Source organism: Nelumbo lutea, chromosome 4, assembly GCF_056320005.1.
Source record: "Nelumbo lutea isolate HS-2025 chromosome 4, American lotus-T2T, whole genome shotgun sequence".
NCBI classification, from domain to species: domain Eukaryota; kingdom Viridiplantae; phylum Streptophyta; class Magnoliopsida; order Proteales; family Nelumbonaceae; genus Nelumbo; species Nelumbo lutea.
In genome coordinates, this window is record NC_142687.1 from 82,798,565 (window position 1) to 82,817,906 (window position 19,342).

Here is a 19,342-nt window from a genome sequence, read left to right on the forward strand (position 1 = left end):
CTACTTGGCAATGATCTGGTCTCATTGTTCCCAGACTTCCTGCCTCCAATGCGACGGTGGCTATGCCCAAATAGCGCTCGCTGTGCAACTGCTCTCGCCAAGTGGGAGTCACGGTCACCTTCACTCGTGCCTTTGGCATTTAATTGCCTTTCAGCGACTGTCTCTTGTTCGCTGCTGGTGTTGGTCTCTGTGATCTTGTCGGAAGACATTTCTTTAAGCTTCAATGCAGATGGCTGTAGTGAGAAGGAAATGGAAGATGTTTGTTTACTTTGACACTGCAGGTTGTGAAGATCTTATAAAGTTGTAAAAGAAGGTTGTGTGGGCATAAAGCCATGGGTGTGGCTACGTAAGACCAAGGTGTTGGAATCAAAATGGCAAGGGAGGAGGGGTTAAGTTGAGTAAGCCGAAAGGACTTTAGCTTCATCTTTATCACGTAAGGAGTCTGAACTGAATGTCTTTAAGGGTAAGAAAACTAATATATATATATCGAAGCAGGCGCCAGGGCCATACGTCTTGTATTGATTCAGAATCTGTGTATCATGTCTTGAAATCATAAACAAGCAATGTGGAAATGATGGAACACAGAACGTAGTATGTATGTCCCAACTCCGAATTCATTTTAACAAAAACCAGGATGCTTGCTTTTGTAAAGAGTAAAGACTAAAGAGATGTGGCCTACATCTACGTGCCAAATTACCAATGCGTGTGAACGCTTCTTCAAAATTCAAATGTGGACCAAAAGTTTGTCGGTTTCCCACGGTTTAACGCTTAAAGGCAAGAACTTTCTTCTCTCTCTCTCCCCCAATGGGATTGGAGGTGAGTGTGACGGAGATAATCCCAATAGTTTATAACAGAACCTGAACGATTTGAATTGAAATCCACAAGGTCCCTTGGAAGAAATGGGATTGGTCATGTCGATAACTTCCCTACTCCACCCAACTAGTGACCTTTGTCTCGTCAATAAAAGCGACCACGTGGAAGAGTTTTGAGATTGCTAGTTGTCTAGAGAACCCGAAATGACCCAAAAATCTTCTAAGCGGCAGTGTCGTATGAATCAGTGAATGGCTCAAGCATATTCCCCTCTTCATCGTCTATTCATGCAAGAAATAGAATAGAATAACTCCACATGTGGCTAACCATTTTGGAGAAGTTTATACAAGGTGGGATGCTGTAGGGTTGAACACGTGGCTAAATCAAAGATTTTTCCATATCATTAGATTGTTCAGATAATCAGATCCACCACATGGCAAAAATAGAACAACTCGTGTAAGTAACGTATATAATTTATACACAAAACCACCAGCCAAAAACTATTGGTAATAATCAACTAATTGTGTCAATATTTGCACCATATCCATATTCGATCAATGATCAATCTCCATCGTCAGATTCCTAGTTACGAGGGGCTTGTACTGGAGACGTTTCAATTGCGACCTCTATGTAAAATTCCACCCGTGAGGCCGTGAACACTTACCAGCTCAGGATTGTGCCAAATCGGTAGTTTTCCAAGTGATGGTTTGGACTGCATGATCATTTGGGTCCCACAGCCTAGAGGGAGTGAACAACTTATCCACACTAAAATAACATTCCCTCCCTCCCGCCTTTCCCTTTACCCAGGTAATCTGTATTTACCAGGCAAGTTTTACCTGGGAAACACTTTGCTCGGGTAAACTCGCATACCCAGGTAAATGAACACGAACAGCACCAACAGTGCGAACTTCATTTGCATCAGTGTAAATGGAAGGGAGTGCAAATAGGGATTTGATTGTCTTATTTATTTGTGAGATACAATGTATACCCATCCCCGCCCCGAAAGAAAACAAGGGTTATCCATTTGAGAATGAGGTAAGAAGTAAAATGTTGTGATTTCCACTTTGTAAGAGAAATGAGGTAAGAGGAAGGTGGTGCAAAGTTTGCATTAGTTTCTCAAAAATCATATCAGATAAAAGTGCAAATCATAATTACAAACAAATAGGTGCAAAATTTGCGTTTTGGTTCAGATGATTTGCACTCAAACAAAAAAGAACCCTACCAAAAGTTTTAGGCACACAAATTTTGTGGAGAAGAATAAGAAGAGGAAATGAAATGTTAAAGCAGATGCGAACACAAGAAAATATAGATTCGACAAAAATAAAAAAGACTATACTTGTAGGTAATATCAAAGAGGTACTTTTATATAGATGCCTTTCATATACAGCAAGCATGCAACAAGGCATAAAATAGCCATAGGATCAGTAGCAATACAAAGTTACAAACTATATGATCTAGAATACCTGCAGATGAACTTCTGCTTTAAGTAGTCAATTTGCATTCATTGAGGGATATGCCAAGCTTGATTAATTATACGCAAGTAATCGTAATTTTCAGTGGTCATTTTTCATATCAACTATTAATTTTGTAATTTCGAGTGAATTGTCTGCACAAGTATTGCTAGAATGCCCTTTGGTTACAAGAAATACAGAAGCCTAACGCTTTTAGATACAGATGCAGTGGCCACTGCATGTGAGAGAAAAGGTGCATTTAGTATTGCTAATACTAAGAAAATGTGCTTCAACTGGATTCTTTTCCACGATTTTGAACTTTCTATGTAAGTATATTCACAATAGCACCAGGAAGAATGCAACACATATTCATTGACCAATGGGGGCCCCGTACTCGAAATCCTTGTATTAGAACAACATAACTGGTTTTTATTTTCCTACCATCATTCATATTAATTATCAAGGAAAAGGGATGCCATCCCAATAAAATTCATTGTACTATCCATCTTCGGAGGAAACTCCAAGTTGCACCAAGACCAAGGGCTCCCATCTGAAAGCCAGTACAAATGATATTCATATCCCATCTGTGTAACTAAGATAAAAGGGAAAACATCTCACCTCTTCATGGACAACAAAGATTTTCAAACGGAAATACAAGGATCCCTCATTTTAGTCCAATCCATATTCCACTGTTCCTCAATTTTGGAGTCTAAATCTTAAATAAGTTAAAGGTTTATTAACTTGGATAGGAATTTTCTACCCAAAAAATAGAAAGGAGGGAACTACTACATGTGGGACTACAATAGAGAAACAGATGGGGAATAGTCAATACTAGAATCTTGAAATCAGGCTATAAAGACCTAGTTGCATGGTTGGTGACATCTTGGCTATGTCTCCTCCACACATCAAAAGAAAGCCTTTGGTGAATAGCACATAGCCTGTCCAAGATAGATATGATACTTTGGTGAATAGCACTTATGATATTCAGATCTGTATAGACTATAGAACAGTAGACTGGCAACTTAGCTTTGTAAGACTATCCTCCAAGACAGAAAATACAGTGCAAGAGGGAATGTTTGAGGGTTGAGCCCTTTATTCTATCTCTTCCACTATATAAAACACTAAAACTAGCCCTAGGATTAAAGACCTCAAACAAAAGCAAAAATACATCAATATCAAACATTAAGAATAATCCAGAAAGCACCCAGGAGAAGACTATTTAAAGTTTGGAACCTGTAGTTCCTTCAATGATGCCTAGATAATTGAATATAGCCATGTGGACAATTCAACATGGCAGGATAACTACTACTGGATACTCCTATCCAGAGGTGTAAATCAAAACCTTTTGTTCATATTCTGTTCATTCCTATTTTTTTCCTGTTTTTGTCAGCAAAAAGATACAAATGGTTTATTCTAACAAATTCTACAAATATTAGAAGCTCAATTGATTAGAAACTCAAGAAAGTGGAATTTTTTTTTTATAATTAATAAGAAAGTGGAATGTTGAAAAGATTCCAAAGTTAAATGGCTTAAATCCAATAGTGTCCTTGGCATAGATAAAATTTTTAGGGGTAAAATAATTAATCAGATGCCCATGTTTCATCATTCAGCAAGTGAGTAGGTCTCAAGTTGCTGAAATACTGAACGACACATTATATTATTTTGCATTCCACTTTTAACTCTGGTTTCATCCATTATCAAAGGCCACTTAAGATGCTTCTTGGCCATCCAAGTTTGTTTTCCAGGTTAAGTAAAACACCAGGAAAATTAGGGAAAATATTCATTTTCTGATTGATTATCATTGCCAGGGAAATTATTTGTTTTCCTCTTCTTTACTTTCACCCAATTTGGATGCATTCATATCATGTGACATTGGAATCAAACTGGCATACTACCTGTCATGGTTGAGTTTGCCAAACACAGACAGCGAACAAATTAATTGTCGCTCAAGTCTCAACCACAAGTGTTTACACTACACAAGGACCAAATGAGCCATTGCTAGTTGAGTGCTCAGTTCTGAAATGCTGAGAAGTTACATTTTTCTGTGATGGGTAATGTTGAAAAGTTACATCATTGACCAACTAACCTGTAGTACCAGAATGAATATAATCTAATTGTGGGATAATTCAAATAATTGTTGGTTTGCCATTAAAATGACAATAAACGAACTGAATAGAATTTTCAGGATTACATCCTTTTACATTAATACCTATGATTGCAAAGGCCTTTTGACTGTCAAATATGTTTATCAGAAATTTGTAATTTTCATTTCAACACTATAGTTCTTTTTTCCAAAACTTTGGTTATTTATGTTTTTTTCCATTTTTCTGAATAAAATACAAAGCAATAACCACAGTAAATTTGGTTGTGATCCTGATCTTCTCTAGTGGTTGGCCATATCTCAGGACTAGATCCAGGGCATCCCCCTGATCAGGATTTTTCTGTAGTGTTTCTGCTTAAGAAACTGGTATCAGAGCAAGGCGTCATGGGCTACTTTGAGCAATTGAAGACTAGGGTTCATGATTTGGAGCACAAACTCGTGGAAAACAGCAAGGAGGTGCGCGAGATCAAGGATGACGTCCGAGAATTGAGGGGCGCTTGATGGAATTATATTTTTCCAGCAAGGAAAAGAGTTCAGAAGGGGCTGCAACCACAGACGGCCGCCGACCAGACATGGCAGAATCATCTGGCGAGCAGCAGGTCGTTGCCTAGGGAACCGCGATCGTCCCCAAATACAACAGGCTGGAATTTCCTTCCTATAATGGAACTGGAGATCCCTTGGGATGGCTGTACAGATGTGAGCAGTTCTTCTGCAACCAATGGACAGAGGACAGGGACAAGGTAGGCTTAGCCGCATTCCACATGACAGAGGAGGCGCAGCTCTGGTTTTATATATTGGAGCAGGAGGAACCTGGGCTCAGTTGGACCCAATTCAAATCCTACTACCTTCTCAGATTCGGGCCCCCATTAACAAGCAATCCATCAGGCGAACTAATCAACCTCAAACAGACTAGAACTGTGGCCGAGTATCAGTGCCAGTTTCAGACCCTCCTTACAAGAGCATCTTCGGTACGACCAGACCAACAGGTTGACATGTTGACCGCGGGGTTAGCGAAAACTTTGAGGGTGGATGTGGAGATGCAAAATCCCCCCAATCTGGTTACTGCTATGAATTTGGTTCACACTTTTGAACGCAAATTGCAACTCAACCGCGGAAGTATCAGTATAGGGTGGCCTCAAACAACATGGGCAGCCCCGAAGCCACTCGGAATGGCTCCATCTTCAGCAGCCAGCCAAGAACAAAAACCACAGAAGAGCAACAATTCCAGATCGGCATCCAGTGTGGGAAGCAGTGTTGTTGCACCCCCTATTAAGCGCTTGTCTGGGGCTGAGATGGCGGAACGCAAGGCGAAGGGATAGTGTTTTAATTGTGATGAACTTTACTCAGCAGGACACAAGTGCAAGAGACTTTTCTGCCTCCTGGTGGAACAAGAGGAAGATGAGGATGACCCTCTTCATTGGAACCCGATCCAGGAGGGCAAAATCATTCCACCTATCCTAGATTCCTTTGACTGTGTTTCAAGACACCCATCCTGAATTCGAGCTTGAGGACAAGCTCTTGTCCAGGAGGGGAGTAATATTGTGGATGCTTTAGTTGGAAAGGAATACAGCCGCAGACATCAGCAGTAATGGGCGTTAGATTCAGTGTTCCTATCTTATCTTATCTAGATTCAGTGTTCCTATCTTATCTCTTAGCTAGATTCAGTGTTCCTATTAATTAGGCAGTAGCATTATTATTTCCTAGGTCTTTTAGAAAGTTTCTTAATGTTTCTTTTAGAAAGTTTCCTTTTAGAAAGTTTCCTAATGTTTTTAGAAAGTCTCTTAATGTTTTTTAGAAAGTTTCCTTAAGGACTCTTGTAATTCCTATTTAAGGAGTAGATGTTATTCAATAAATCCATCCAGAATTTCAGTCAAGAAAGAGCAGAGGAGAGTTGGTGATCTCTTTAACAAATCACCATAAAGGCGCTAAAGATAGGTTCCTCGAAAAAAGGGAGAAACAAGGGAAAAAAAGAAGTTTTACCCGTTAACCGACCTGTGACGAGATCCTATTCACGGGCCCTTAACATAGCATTATTATTTCCTAGGTCTTTTAGAAAGTTTCTTAATGTTTCTTTTAGAAAGTTCCCTTTTAGAAAGTTTCCTAATGCTTTTAGAAAGTCTCTTAATGTTTTCTAAAAAGTTTCCTTAAGAAGGATTCTTGTAATTCCTATTTAAGGAGCAGATGTTATTCAATAAACCCATCCAGAATTTCAGTCAAGAAAGAGCAGAGGAGAGTTGGTGATCTCTTTAACAAATCACCATAAAGGCACTAAAGATAGGTTCCTCGAAAAAAGGGAGAAACAAGGGAAAACAAGAAGTTTTCCCCGTTAACTGACCTGTGACGAGATCCTATTCGCGGGCCCTTAACAGAGACAGAGAGAGCAGAGTAACTGAATTTTTATCATCCACTTAAGCAACCTCTAAACAAAAAGAAAAATACAAGAAAATATGTTATCTTCTTCAAATGATGATGATCAGAATGCAATCACATTAAAGTGCAGTAGATGCATTTTTTTACATTCATTACATATTATCTAGGTTGTAGAATCTTCTTTACATGACTAACAAAAGGCAGAACATGCCTACTTATTACTAAAATTTATAATCAAGAGGACTGAAGAGTACCACATGATGGACCTGATTGTGTCTAACAAAGAATTTGTGTAAAAGCTAAAAGAAGAAATTCTGTCTCTTTACAAGATTTCTGTGTCTTCATTTAAATGCTTGAAGGAAATACAATCACCAATTTCTGCTTAAGTACCTGGAGAAAAACCAAAATTTAACATGAAAATGATGAAATGGTTATGATTCTAATAATCCTGATCAAGATATTAAAAAAGATCTAAAAACTCTTTACCTTCCTAAAGTACTCCAACTCTGGTGTTAATATTTCCTCAACATCCTCCACTGTCTGATGCACACTACCAGGGGGTAGAGGTTGATCCATTATTTTGCCAAGTACCTGTCAATAATCTCAGACCAATGCAATAACAATGAAAATTTGACAAAAAAGACTAATACAATCAAAGCAGATTATGCTTTACTAAACGCTGCCCAAGCAGACTTATACCCCTGCAGCCCTGCTTTACAAAAATAGATTCTCATGTACAAAAAAAAAGTGCTGTAATCCCTATCCATGAACAGCTTGTATACAGATAGCCAAGACATCACTTTGCCCACTATTCTCTGAAACACCGAGTCAATAGGGCTGCTCTTGTTCATGAAAATTCTTGCATCTCTCCTGTCATATACACCAAAAAACAGCTGCAGGCACCATGTTCCAAGCCAGTTTTCCTTTCATGGATAAACCCCCTATGCTCCAACCTCTTACAAAATCCATAACCGATTCCAAACAGCATCTTTTTACTTCAAACAGGTTCCAGATTTTGAACAAAACCTCTTGGGCAAAACTACAATGTAGCAGCAGATGATACACAGATTCCTCTTGAGCCTCACAGAAAACACAGTTAGTGGAGGCCACCTGCATCCCCTTTCTCACCAAATTGTCCCAGGTTAAGAGTCTATTCGGGCAAGCAAAGAAGGCCACCTTGGTGGGAACATTCTCACACCAGACAACCTGTACTGGAATGTTCTGATCTTCCAATCTTGAGATAGCATTATAGAAGTATTTAGCTGAAAAATTGCCAGATTTGTCCCATTTCCATGCTCTTCTGTCAGCACTCCCGAATGTCCACCTGAATATCATATAATTTTTGCAGCAACTCCACCATTGCCTCTACTTCCCTTTATGCATGTAACTAGTTCAAGTCTCAAAATTGCAAAGATGTCTATATGGCCACATACCCTTATCTGCTTGATTTTAGCATGACTAAGATTGGTAAGGTTAAAATTGAAGTCCTAGTATCATCACATCTATTATCTTCTTCATGGAAAAGAAATGGCTGATATAATCTCTAACATATGGTATTTACAAACTTGTGCAAGTAATTCATAGAGAAAGCAGATTTCGTGCAAACTGACAGCCTACTTTGATGTCAAACCACATATTCTAAAGTATAATAGTACATGTTTACTTTAACACGATACTGGCAATGAGAGGTGAAAATTAGACATCGAACATTTCAATTCAGTGGAGAACAATACCAAAGACCAAACAATGATAAAAGCAAGAAAGAAATGTAGGAGCATAAGTGGAGGAAATATTTCATTCACATAGGCCAGGCTTAGCTTAATCCCCAAGTGGCTTAAAGTTGAAACACTAACCAGTTTAAAACCTTCATCAGAATTTGAAGTTTCCAGCCTCTGAAAGGTCATCCACTGGCACTGCTGTACCGCAACAGAAATTCTTATAATTGCACAGAGGATTCTAAATTTTTGTTTTACCTAGAAAAATGGGAGGAAGACATTAAGAAACACCTATATATATTTTATACATGTATTAGGAAAAATAATAACAATATCTTGCAAAGCATAAGTTTTAACTTTAAATTACCTCCTTTGGAAAGTCCTGAAGAGAAGCATGACCCAATTTTGGGAACTTCTTCCTGTGATATCTTGCAAGGAGGGCTATCAGCTGCAGGCTTCAAAAAGTCATCAGCATTGGGTTCATGCTGAAAATATCCACAATTATGGATAAAGCTCAGCCACGGGGAAACAGACGTACCTCGACCTCATCAGCATTGTAACCATGGAGATGTTCACCATTCTATACAAGAAAAGAAATATCATCAGGAACAAAGGACAGGAAATAGAACCATAAGTAGAAGCACAGACTAACTAGATTTTTTATGAATGCAAAACACCAAATTTTTGGCTGTCAAGATAATTCTAAACCCATACCCACTTAAGAGCATGGATATTCAAATATCCTTCAATGTAAGAGCACATACCTTGATAATATGGTATGACTGTTTATGATATCCTTTTTTCCCAACAAACATTCCAATATTGTGGAGTAAACATGCAGCTTCAAGATATTCAAGATCTTTCTCATCCAAAGAGATACATTGTTCAGCAGCAGGATCAGCAGATAATCTGAGACCTTCAAAAATCTCCTGTTGGAAGACACTAATTATGAGACATCCTGTGTTTCTACTTTTTACATGGTAATATAATAGTTTAATAAAACCCAATTTTCTTACATGCAACTTACCAGAAAATAAGATGCAATTTCAAAGTAATCCCATATTTTTTTAAGCAGAACACAGGATAAGGACGAAAACTCGAAAAAGAACCATATGCAATGCAACTGGAGAAACTATTATATGAAGTAGCAATACCTTTGCAATACACGCACAGCATCCAGCCATTTTCATCTTCTTCTCACTGTTAAACCTTGTGGCTAAGTGAACAACTGATCGCCACCTCGCATTCACCCTGACATTGTAGCCCTGACAAGTCATTGAAAGAATTTCCGTGATAACCCCTTCTCCCAATGCATACCCAGAAACGGCCATCTCATCAATGCTAAGAATCTCAAATATTTCCAACAACAAAACTGCACCAGCAAGAATATATTCTGAACGTCTCTTGAAAAACCCAACTCTCCTTGCCTCTTCTTCTTCTCCTCCTTTATCCGGACTCACCAGCCTCTTGACTACATCACGCAATTCATCTTTACGGAACTTCCAATCCCTTCGGAACTCCCCAAAGGATGTGACGGCATTCATCAGATCACGAGCATAACCAAGGAAAACGGCTTTCTCAATAGACCGGATCGTACCTGAAGAACCAATGGCAATCTCAAAATCTATCTCCCTAACCTTCTTAACCAATCCAGATTGGCGCAGGACAGAGCGAATATGGTTCTGCATATCTACGATTTTATCATTCCTAATAAATGCTTCTGTCAAAGAAACATGGCCTAGCTTCAACGAGATCCCAAAAATCACCTTCCCTTGCTTTCCTATAACGAATTCGGTTGAACCCCCTCCAATATCAACAGTGAGAACATTTTTGTCATAAACCGTTAGGAACTGAAGAACGCCAAGATACACAAGCCTAGCTTCTTCTTCCCCTGATAAAACATCTACCTCGAATCCTAGTTCCTCTCGAACCCTAGACAGAAACTCACCTCTGTTGGCTGCTTCTCTTACTGCCGAGGTGGCGACGATCCTGGTCTGGTCGACTTTCTGCCTCTGAAAGACCTGCCCAAATTTCTGTAACGCTGTAATGGCTCGGCGTTGGGCGTCGAGAGAGATTGTACCGCCACCGGCGAGCATTCCCTGGCCTAGGACGACGGGCTCCTTAAGGCGATCGATTGCGAGGAATTTGCCACTGGGTTCTGCTCGAACGACCAACATCTTAAATGAATTGGTTCCCATGTCGACTGCAGCAAGAACCTTTGAGGAATTCATAGGATTTGGAAGGTCGATCGCCATTGATTTTGTTGGTATGGGGCTCGGCTTGGCTAGCCCCAGTTTTATGCCTTTGTTATTCTTGAATCTTCATTGTGAGATTGTGGATTGTGGTGAAGAAAACCAAGAAAAATAAGCATAGCTGATGCCGACCGGTTTGTGATTGTGACTATACTGTTCCAGTTTGCACTTTGTTGCAGTCCGGAAAACGGTTTGGGTCTGTGACTCTATTGTTCCAGTTTGCACTTTGTTGCAGTCCGGAAAACGGTTTGGGTTTGTGACTCTATTGTTCCAGTTTGCACTCTACTGTCTACTGTTTCAGTTTGCACTTTGCAGTCCAAAAAATTCAGCATTTTTCTTAAATTCACTATAACTTTTCAAAATATCTAAAATTTACTATGTCACTAACTTGACTTTAAACAGACTAACGGGTATCAATATATTATCCTTTTAACTTTCATAAAAAAATATTAAATAAATTGATGGGTATTAATATATTATCATTTTAATATTTAGACATGAAAAAAGTAAAAAGTTCAAAAAAATATTTTCAAATATAAAGTACGTAAAAACATAGAAATTACAAAAATATAAAAATTATAGAGATTGCAAACAAAATAAAATATTATTTTCAAATTATAGAAACTATAGAAATTGAAAAACAAAATCAGAAAATAAAAATTGTAGAAAAAACGCCAAAAACTTATAGATTTTAGAAAATAAAAAATAAATAAATTATAAAAACATTGGAAATTATAAAAAAAATTGGGAATTATAACAAAACATTAAAAATGAAAAAACAAGAAAATTGAAAACTAAAAAAAACTATTTTTCCTCTAACTCACCATTTAAGGGTAATTTGGTCATGGAAGTTATTTATGCTAACATGGACACCTCTGTTAAGAAGCATTAACGGTGCACTAAAATAAGGTGAGTTTTGGAAAATAAAAATTTACTGACATAGAGAGTTTTAGACATTTTGAAAAGTTGTGATGAGTTTAAGAGAAATATTGAAAACTCATGATGAGTTTTAGACAATTTTCCAAAAAAGAATAAACTTCTGCGCGAAGATTGACATCTATGCACCACACGTGAAGTGGGGGGGTTAGGTCGGGTTTATGTTCAATCCAAGCCCAATCTTAGGATTTGAGTTTAAGGTCTAAGTCCAAACAAAGCCTAAGGTTAAATTCGATCTTTCTAACTCAAACCCAACTCGTACCATAATTTGATGCATTGAGGTCAACTCTAGTTTGGAATATTTATGAAATAGGCCCAAACCCAACCCGTATAAAAGTTTAGACGAATGGGTAGAGCTATAAAATGAGTCGTGTTGAGCTGTGCAGTATGCGCAAAGTGCAGGTTGTCCCGGGCCATGCTTCCCTTCATTGGGATATTTTGGGAGGTAGGCCCGGCACGGCCCATAGCTCGAGCCCGTGTTGTGTCATGTCGTGCCACGGGCCAGGCTGATCTGTGGGCCGAGCCTTAGGCCAAGCCGAGCCGTGGACTGGACAAAGCTATTTATTTAAAAAAATTGAAAAAAAAATCTTAAAACTTTTATTTTATATGAATTTTGATGTATACAATTATTTAATATACAATAATTAAATAAAATAGTATAATAAAATTGAAAACAATTGGTCATTTTAGGACAAATTTTTTAAACTACCCTTAAGGTTTAGGAAATTGACCAACTCTACCCCTATTGTTCCACTATGGTCTTAATTCTTAAAGTATCCCTAATGTTCATAAAAATTGCCACAATTGTTAAATACTGAGGCATACGAAAAGTTTGTTTTTCCCTTATGATAAGAAAGGTCATGAAATAGTAAATTACTATTTTGGCCATTTATCTAATAACAAGATGCGCCAAAACTCCGATTAGATAGAGAAGCTAAGCCCACCTGTTGGAGTAGAGAAGGTCGGTCTTCGTCGCCTGCAATGGACACCGCTAGAACTTCCCTTTGGCGGTTCAACAATGAGGAACCCTAAATTTATGTTGTTTGAAACCCTAAAACTGACCTATCAATGGCACAACTTCTATCCATGATGTTATTTAAACCCTAAAATTATATTCAATGGCGCTAAACCCTAAAACCAACTTAGTTAAATATGAGTTTTGTCTCTTTTATTTAGAAGTCAACAATCATATATATTTCTCTTGCAATATTCAAACAGTAAGGTATGCAGAGAGATTCTTGTACATTCTTTATCTGACACGTCTAGTTCTGAAGTTCATTCTTAAGGGAACCATTTCATAGACATGGGTGCCTGTCTTTTTCAAACCTCATGTTTTGGTTTGGACAAAGTGGCTAGGGTTAGGGGACTGACCACTTCATCAGTGTTTCAGAGGGTTACAAGTGGCAACCCATGTGTTTGCTACAATGCACACATGGGTTCCACACGTGGGTAGCTCAAAGAAACACATTTGTTGGTGTACACAACATCAGGTGTTCGGTTTAATGCCTAAACCACCAAGTTTACATGTATATTTGTATAGCATTTAACCAATGCCTCCAAAGGACAATAGATAAGTGCTAATGGGTAGCTGCCATGCTGGCAAGCCTTGCTCAGATTTCCCTAGCCCCAACATGTCCTACACTAACCCTAGACTAGGAATCCCAGGGCCTAGATGTTTAGACAGTGCCCACATGTGAATACTTTACACTTGAATGGGTTTTCATGAATAACTTTCAATTGACTAAGTACCATTTCGTTGGCATCTGATATGTAAATATTGTGTACTATTTAATGGGTTTTGATGCAGGAAATGTATAAAGGTAGGTATTTGTTCATTGTGAATCATGGTGGTCAATGGAAGACCATCAATTGGAAGTTGTTATATGTGGATGGTGAGGTGGGATATGTAGAAAACATTGATAGTGATGGGATATGTTTCCTAGACATTATTGAGGACATTTGCAAATTGACCGAGGTACCTAATGGCAATGTGGTGAATATCAATTATAAGATACCAGGGTGTGAATTAGAGGAACAAATTGGGTTGTTGGGTTGTGAAAATGACATGTTGGAAATGTTTTCTATTCATGGTGGTCTACGTGAGATGGTGTTCTATGTTACATATGTTGATGCAAAATGTCTAAGTGTGGATGATAGGGGTAATATGTAAAAAGTAAGTGCTAGTAGCAGTGGAAAGGAGAAGGAAAATTTTGAGTATGGTGATGACTGTTGTCTTATTGATTCTTGTTCAGATGATGGTGCTCATGGTGATGAATATGGTGAGGAGTGTGATGACTTGGATGTTGAGGATGTACCTAACGATGATGGTGGGGTTATACAAGGTGTTGGTGTAAAATGTGGTACATCTGTGGATGGAGAAGGGAACAGAGGTGGGAATGGGGTTACAACTGACCTATTAGACTATGAACCATCAAGTGAGTATGATAGTCCGTTTGACAATGATAGTCCGCATGAGTTTGACTTCTCCAATCCAAAATTCTTGGTGGGCATGACATTTGCAAATGTTAAGGAGTTTAGGGAGGCTTTGAGGCTATACTGTGTGGTGGAGGGCGTTGAAATCCAAAGAAAGAATAATGAGAAGTGTAGGTTAACCGGTGTTTGTGCTAGTGATTCATGTAATTGGAGGATACATGCCTCCTTCAATCATGATGGGGGTAGTTTCATAGTGAAAACCCTGAATGACACAATACTTGTTTAAGGGTGACCACAAATAGGAGGCAACAAATACTTGGCAATCCACCAAGTTAGAGGGTCTTTTAAGGGTTGATCCTAGCATGTCAGTCCAAGTACTTAGATCTAAGATCAGACGGCTCTATGCAAGGTTCAAAATATTGTTACGTATCGGTCTATATCAGGGCCTTCCCAATACGCCCCTATAGGGGGTGTATCGGGTAAGGCCATGGTTCAAAGTATACATGGGACTTAAATCGACCCCTCTGAACCAGTTTTGAAAAAAAGTAAATAAAACATAAAAAGAGCACCAATACAGGTTGATATGCCCTACCGGCATATTGACATGTATCAATATTTAGAACCTTAACTCTATGGGATAGAATCTTCATGGAGGAAGGTTAATAGAGCCCGTATCAAAGTTATTGATAGGATTAGGGGATCTTTGGCCAAATCATATGCAAAGCTAACCCAACATTGCACATCATTATTCAACAACAATCTTGAGTCAATTGTTAAGTTGCATGCTCCAATGGCTATAGCAAAGGATAGGTTTGGAACTTTCAAGATAGTGTTCATATGCCTTGGATAACCAAATTGGTTTCCTAGAGGGTTGTAGGAAACTTGTTGGATTGGATGGGTGTCACACGAAAGCTGATGCTATAGGAGGGGTGATACTATCAGCAATGGAACTATATGGGAATAATAGTATATTCCCAATTGCCTATTCTATAGTAGAGGCTAAGAACAAGGAGATTTGGATAGGTTTTTGAATGAACTAAAGGATGCCTTGAGCTATAATTTCATTATATTTGTTATATTAATGGATTGTATTATATTGATCTCTGACAAACCCATTTGATTGTTGGCAAGGTATATTCAATAATGTTTCAATATGCATGCCTAGTCAAACCATTGCTTCTGTTTGTAGCACCTGTATAGCAACTTCAAGAAAGAATACAAGGGAAAGACATTGAAAGATGTATGGACTGTCGGGAAGTCATATACACAAGATGATCTTAATTACCACATGGAAGTAGTCAAGAGGAACTCTAGAGATGCCTATGATTGGATATGCAAAATCCCCCCTAACACCTGGTCTACGCATGGGTTTGATCCGATTGTTAAGTCAAATGACATCACTAACAATTGGAGTGAATTATTTAACAAATGGATAGGGGAGGCTAGAGCAATGCCAATTGTTGACATGTTCGAGGATATAAGAGATGGATGTAGAAAATATTCGAAAGGTTTGATATAGCTAGATCATTGGGGGGTGAGCTACTTCCAAAGGTGCAGTCCATCATTGATAAAAGGAGGAGGGAAGCTAGGTAATGATGACAAGTTCACTAATTCCATCTTTTATGTCTTTTGTCATGATACTTATTGTATATTATATTTGCAAATCAATGAGAGTTTTCCGGTGTGGGCAATATGAGTATTAGACTTTAAGGAGTGACTTGGTGGAGAATGTCACAAAGATGGATGCCAAGACATGCATGTGTGGGGTTTGGGACATCAATGGCATCCCATGTGCTCACGCTCTTGTAGTGCTAATCTATACTAGGGGTAGAGTGGAGGAGTTCTGTGACAAAGTATTTCACAAGGACACATATGTGAAAGAACTGTCGTGCTCCACCCCCCAGTGCCACTAATGTTAATGCAGAGGTAATATTGAGTCACCCCCCACTAATGTTAATTCCCTTATTGATGAGCTCTAATGTCTAAAGTTGATTTTGCAGTTGTAGAGGCCTAATCTTGATCAGACTGGAAGTTCTAGGTTGTTAGGAGGAAATTATTGAATCCTAGGAGGGGTGGTGCAACTACTCATGTTGTTCAAAGGACTTATGAGGTGATACCAGCATATATAGCATGTTCTTCATCAAGTAGGGGAGGTTGTACCATACTCACACTAGCCCACCAGTTAGACAGGTAATAATACCCATATGCACATTGCTCTCTAATATATGTTGTGCCATGAATAGAAAACTGACATTATTTTCTTGATGTGTGTAGGTTGAAGAACAAAGTAGCCAAGAGATCAGATATTCCCAACCTTGATAGATGCATGGGAGCCTAAGAATGATCATTTTTTTTGTTGATAGTACACTTGGAAAGTGTGCATTTGGACACATATCCCATCATATTAACTACTATGTGCATGGACACAAATCCCACTTTTGGTGTATGAACCATGTGGATGATCAACACACACACAAAATTTTATGTATTTATTTTATATGCTGATATTTTTTTGGACTGTGTGGATAATATCCCACACAACACTTAACTTTTTAGTATGATCAACACTTTTTAGTGTAGGAAACATGTTTTTTGTACATGTAGATGAACAAACCAGTGGACTATAGATCCACCCTTGTTTTTTTTTTTTTTTTTTGAAGAACTATCTTATGATCTAAAAGAAGTGATCTAATGACTTAGGGCTCAAGAGATGATACAAGAGTAAACCATAAGACTGTCTAGCTAGTGCAGTTGTTATGCACATAATATGAACCATGCACTATCTCCCTTGAATTCCTTCTTAGTACTCTCTTCTGAATTGGTTGACTGCAATATGCCTAAGGAGGAGAAAAAAACTCACACTAAAATAGCTTGGACATCACTAAATTCACCATATATAGTTTTGTTGTTGGAACAACTATTTTTGTTTTGAAAAAACAACATAGCTTAGACATCACTAGATTATGGTTTTTTAGTAAGTCTTATTCAACTGAAAGAATATAAATTGAAATTTAGAAACTGACCTATCGAATTGGCTTCTCATGACTGGCCCCTAGTGTTCTGTGTGTAAGGTTTAGCCCAGTAATTCTTAACTGGTTATTCTGTGTAAGGTTTAGCTTTTGGGTTTTCAGCAAATCTAGGACTAAGTAGAATTGGAATTGGCCATAGAATTCAATCTAGTTTTTGTTAATTGTACATTGATTCTAACCATCTAATTGAGTGAAGATTCTCAGGTGTTGAGAATCTTCAAAATGATACAAGAGTAAGCGATAAGGATGTCTAGCTAGTGCAGTTGTTACGCACATAATATGAACCATGTACTCTCTCCCCTAAATTCCTTCTTAGTACTCTCTCCTCTGAATTGATTGACTACAATAGGCTTGAAGAGGGGAAAAAACTCAAAAGAACTAACCAATCAAAGGAACCCATAACTTTGATGAATACCACCTAATTGGTCACCTCTTTTATGTTACCATTGATAGATCATATGATTTTCCAGTACCTGACATGATCCAACATGGCACCAAATCTTTGACAACTATTGAGTCTCCCCTTTTGGCACTTGAATTTGGATAGCCACCATTGGATTCACATCCCATGGAATTATGCACCACCAAGCTTCGTACAAGGAAAACTGTGGAGCTGAATGATGCACCGGACTTGTGTTTTTTGTAAACTTATCAAACCCCAACGAAAAAGCAAGAAATTGAGGTATTTGAATTCAACTAAACTAGCAAAGTAACCCGTGTTGAGCATGGGAGTGACACTAATTGCTGAAATTTCTTCGTTGTTGCCTTTTTCAAGGACTACAATGAATAAAAGTCCCTAGGCCCAACTCCAACATAAAATTGTTCCTACCTATCTATCTCAGTCGGAATGTTATTGGAGAACCAATCCGCATCCAGGAGGAGCTTCTGAATGACAAAAAAGTTGTCAATGGATCATCGAAAAGAACCTGTAAGTTGGTTGTTTGAAACCCTTATCTGTCCAAGATTCTCATCGATTGAATCAATCTATGGACCCATGGGACCAACTAAGGCTTCTAGAGCTCCATAATTTGATCTCGAGTTGCTATTTCAATTAGAAATATTTGTACTAGTAAAACCTTGTTTCTTATTCGAGTGTTGAGTTTGAGAAGGCTGTATTAGAGAAGAATCGGAGGTTTACTGACCCAAAAATGTAGGGGGCAATGGTGGAGGTGTTGGTGCTTGAGAGTAATTCCTACTTCTTGTGTGGTTGGAGCTTTTTGTGTTAATATTAGAAGTGGTGGTAGTTTTGTTGTTGCTGGTGGTGCTGGTAGCAACAACGTTCAATAACCTTCTTCCATGACCAACAGAACAAAGGAGCTTTAACTGCATCTCTAACATCAAAGAATTCCATGAACCGTTTGGATGTCATCTCTCTCAATTTCTTCCCAGCCCTAAATTATTACAAAATCATTCAATAAGAAAATTGTGAATTAAAAATAAATAAATAAATAAGCCACCCTATCACCATCAACCAACGAAAAAGATTAACTCTTGCTTTGTTTTTCCATTGAAAAAGATATGTTAAAACATTTAGAGAAAGAGAACATTAAATCAATCAAAACCCAGAAATAGGCAAATTTCAAGTAAATACTAAGGGTAGGTAATTGGTTATTCATTGGTAATTCATACTAAAAGCTTTGGAAATTTCTTTAAGCTTGTTTGCTGAAACTTCTAAATCCAAGTTGAAGACCAACGGGGTCCCTTGATTTTGCCCGTCTAGACTAGCGGTACAAACAGCTCGGCCAACTATGAGCCCACGCACAGGTGGAGGCATTGGAGCTGCTGAATTCTCCACGTCAATCCATAAATTCTGGTTCAATGAGTTGTAGTATTATCGTCCATTGGCACAGAGATCAGAAGCAACACTCTCATAACTGTGGGCGAAGGCAGTGGAAGTAATGGTGGCAGTTGAAGTGGATTTACACTGTTGGGTCTAGTGTGTGCCAACATATCCCCCCATCATAGAAGGGCATTGCTTGGATGGTAAATTTGCAGGTGAAAGAGGGCAACACGTACTGATACTCCTTAACCTAATCAACACTGATTTGGTAGCGCGGTAGAACTTTGAATGGGCAACACGTACTAATAGATGAAAGAGTAGGCAATACGTAATTAGATTGTTTAAGGGAGAAGTGAAAGATAAAATGGACCTTCATTTGAGCAAAATTGGCACAATTGAATCAAATTTACATGTGGATACCATTTCCTGCACGTAAAAATGACCACGTTGCCTAGACCCCAGCCC

The 19,342-nt window shown here is 38.4% G+C and overlaps 1 protein-coding gene across 1 annotated transcript; it reads right to left on the reverse strand.

Moving 5' to 3' along the window:
- Nucleotides 1–6,832: 6,832 nt before the first annotated feature.
- LOC148861371 (Ppx-GppA phosphatase) lies at nucleotides 6,833–11,003 on the reverse strand. The gene is made up of 7 exons (XM_088940924.1): nucleotides 9,602–11,003; nucleotides 9,212–9,376; nucleotides 8,986–9,027; nucleotides 8,815–8,895; nucleotides 8,586–8,705; nucleotides 7,219–7,323; nucleotides 6,833–7,122 (listed from the first exon to the last, which is right to left on the reverse strand). Exons 1-7 carry the CDS (start codon nucleotides 10,700–10,702, stop codon nucleotides 7,078–7,080), a joined length of 1,659 nt encoding a protein of 552 aa, XP_088797050.1. The 5' UTR covers nucleotides 10,703–11,003; the 3' UTR covers nucleotides 6,833–7,077.
- Between the last annotated feature and the right edge of the window lie 8,339 nt (nucleotides 11,004–19,342).

Coding starts and splice junctions, on each gene's coding strand:
- LOC148861371 (XM_088940924.1), bottom strand. CDS start 10,702: ATGGCGATCGACCTTCCAAATCCTATGAATTCCTCAAAGGTTCTTGCT. Junction 8,896..8,985: donor ACAATGCTGATGAGGTCGAG/GTACGTCTGTTT, acceptor TGAAGCCTGCAG/CTGATAGCCCTCCTTGCAAG. Junction 8,706..8,814: donor TTCAGGACTTTCCAAAGGAG/GTAATTTAAAGT, acceptor CCATTTTTCTAG/GTAAAACAAAAATTTAGAAT.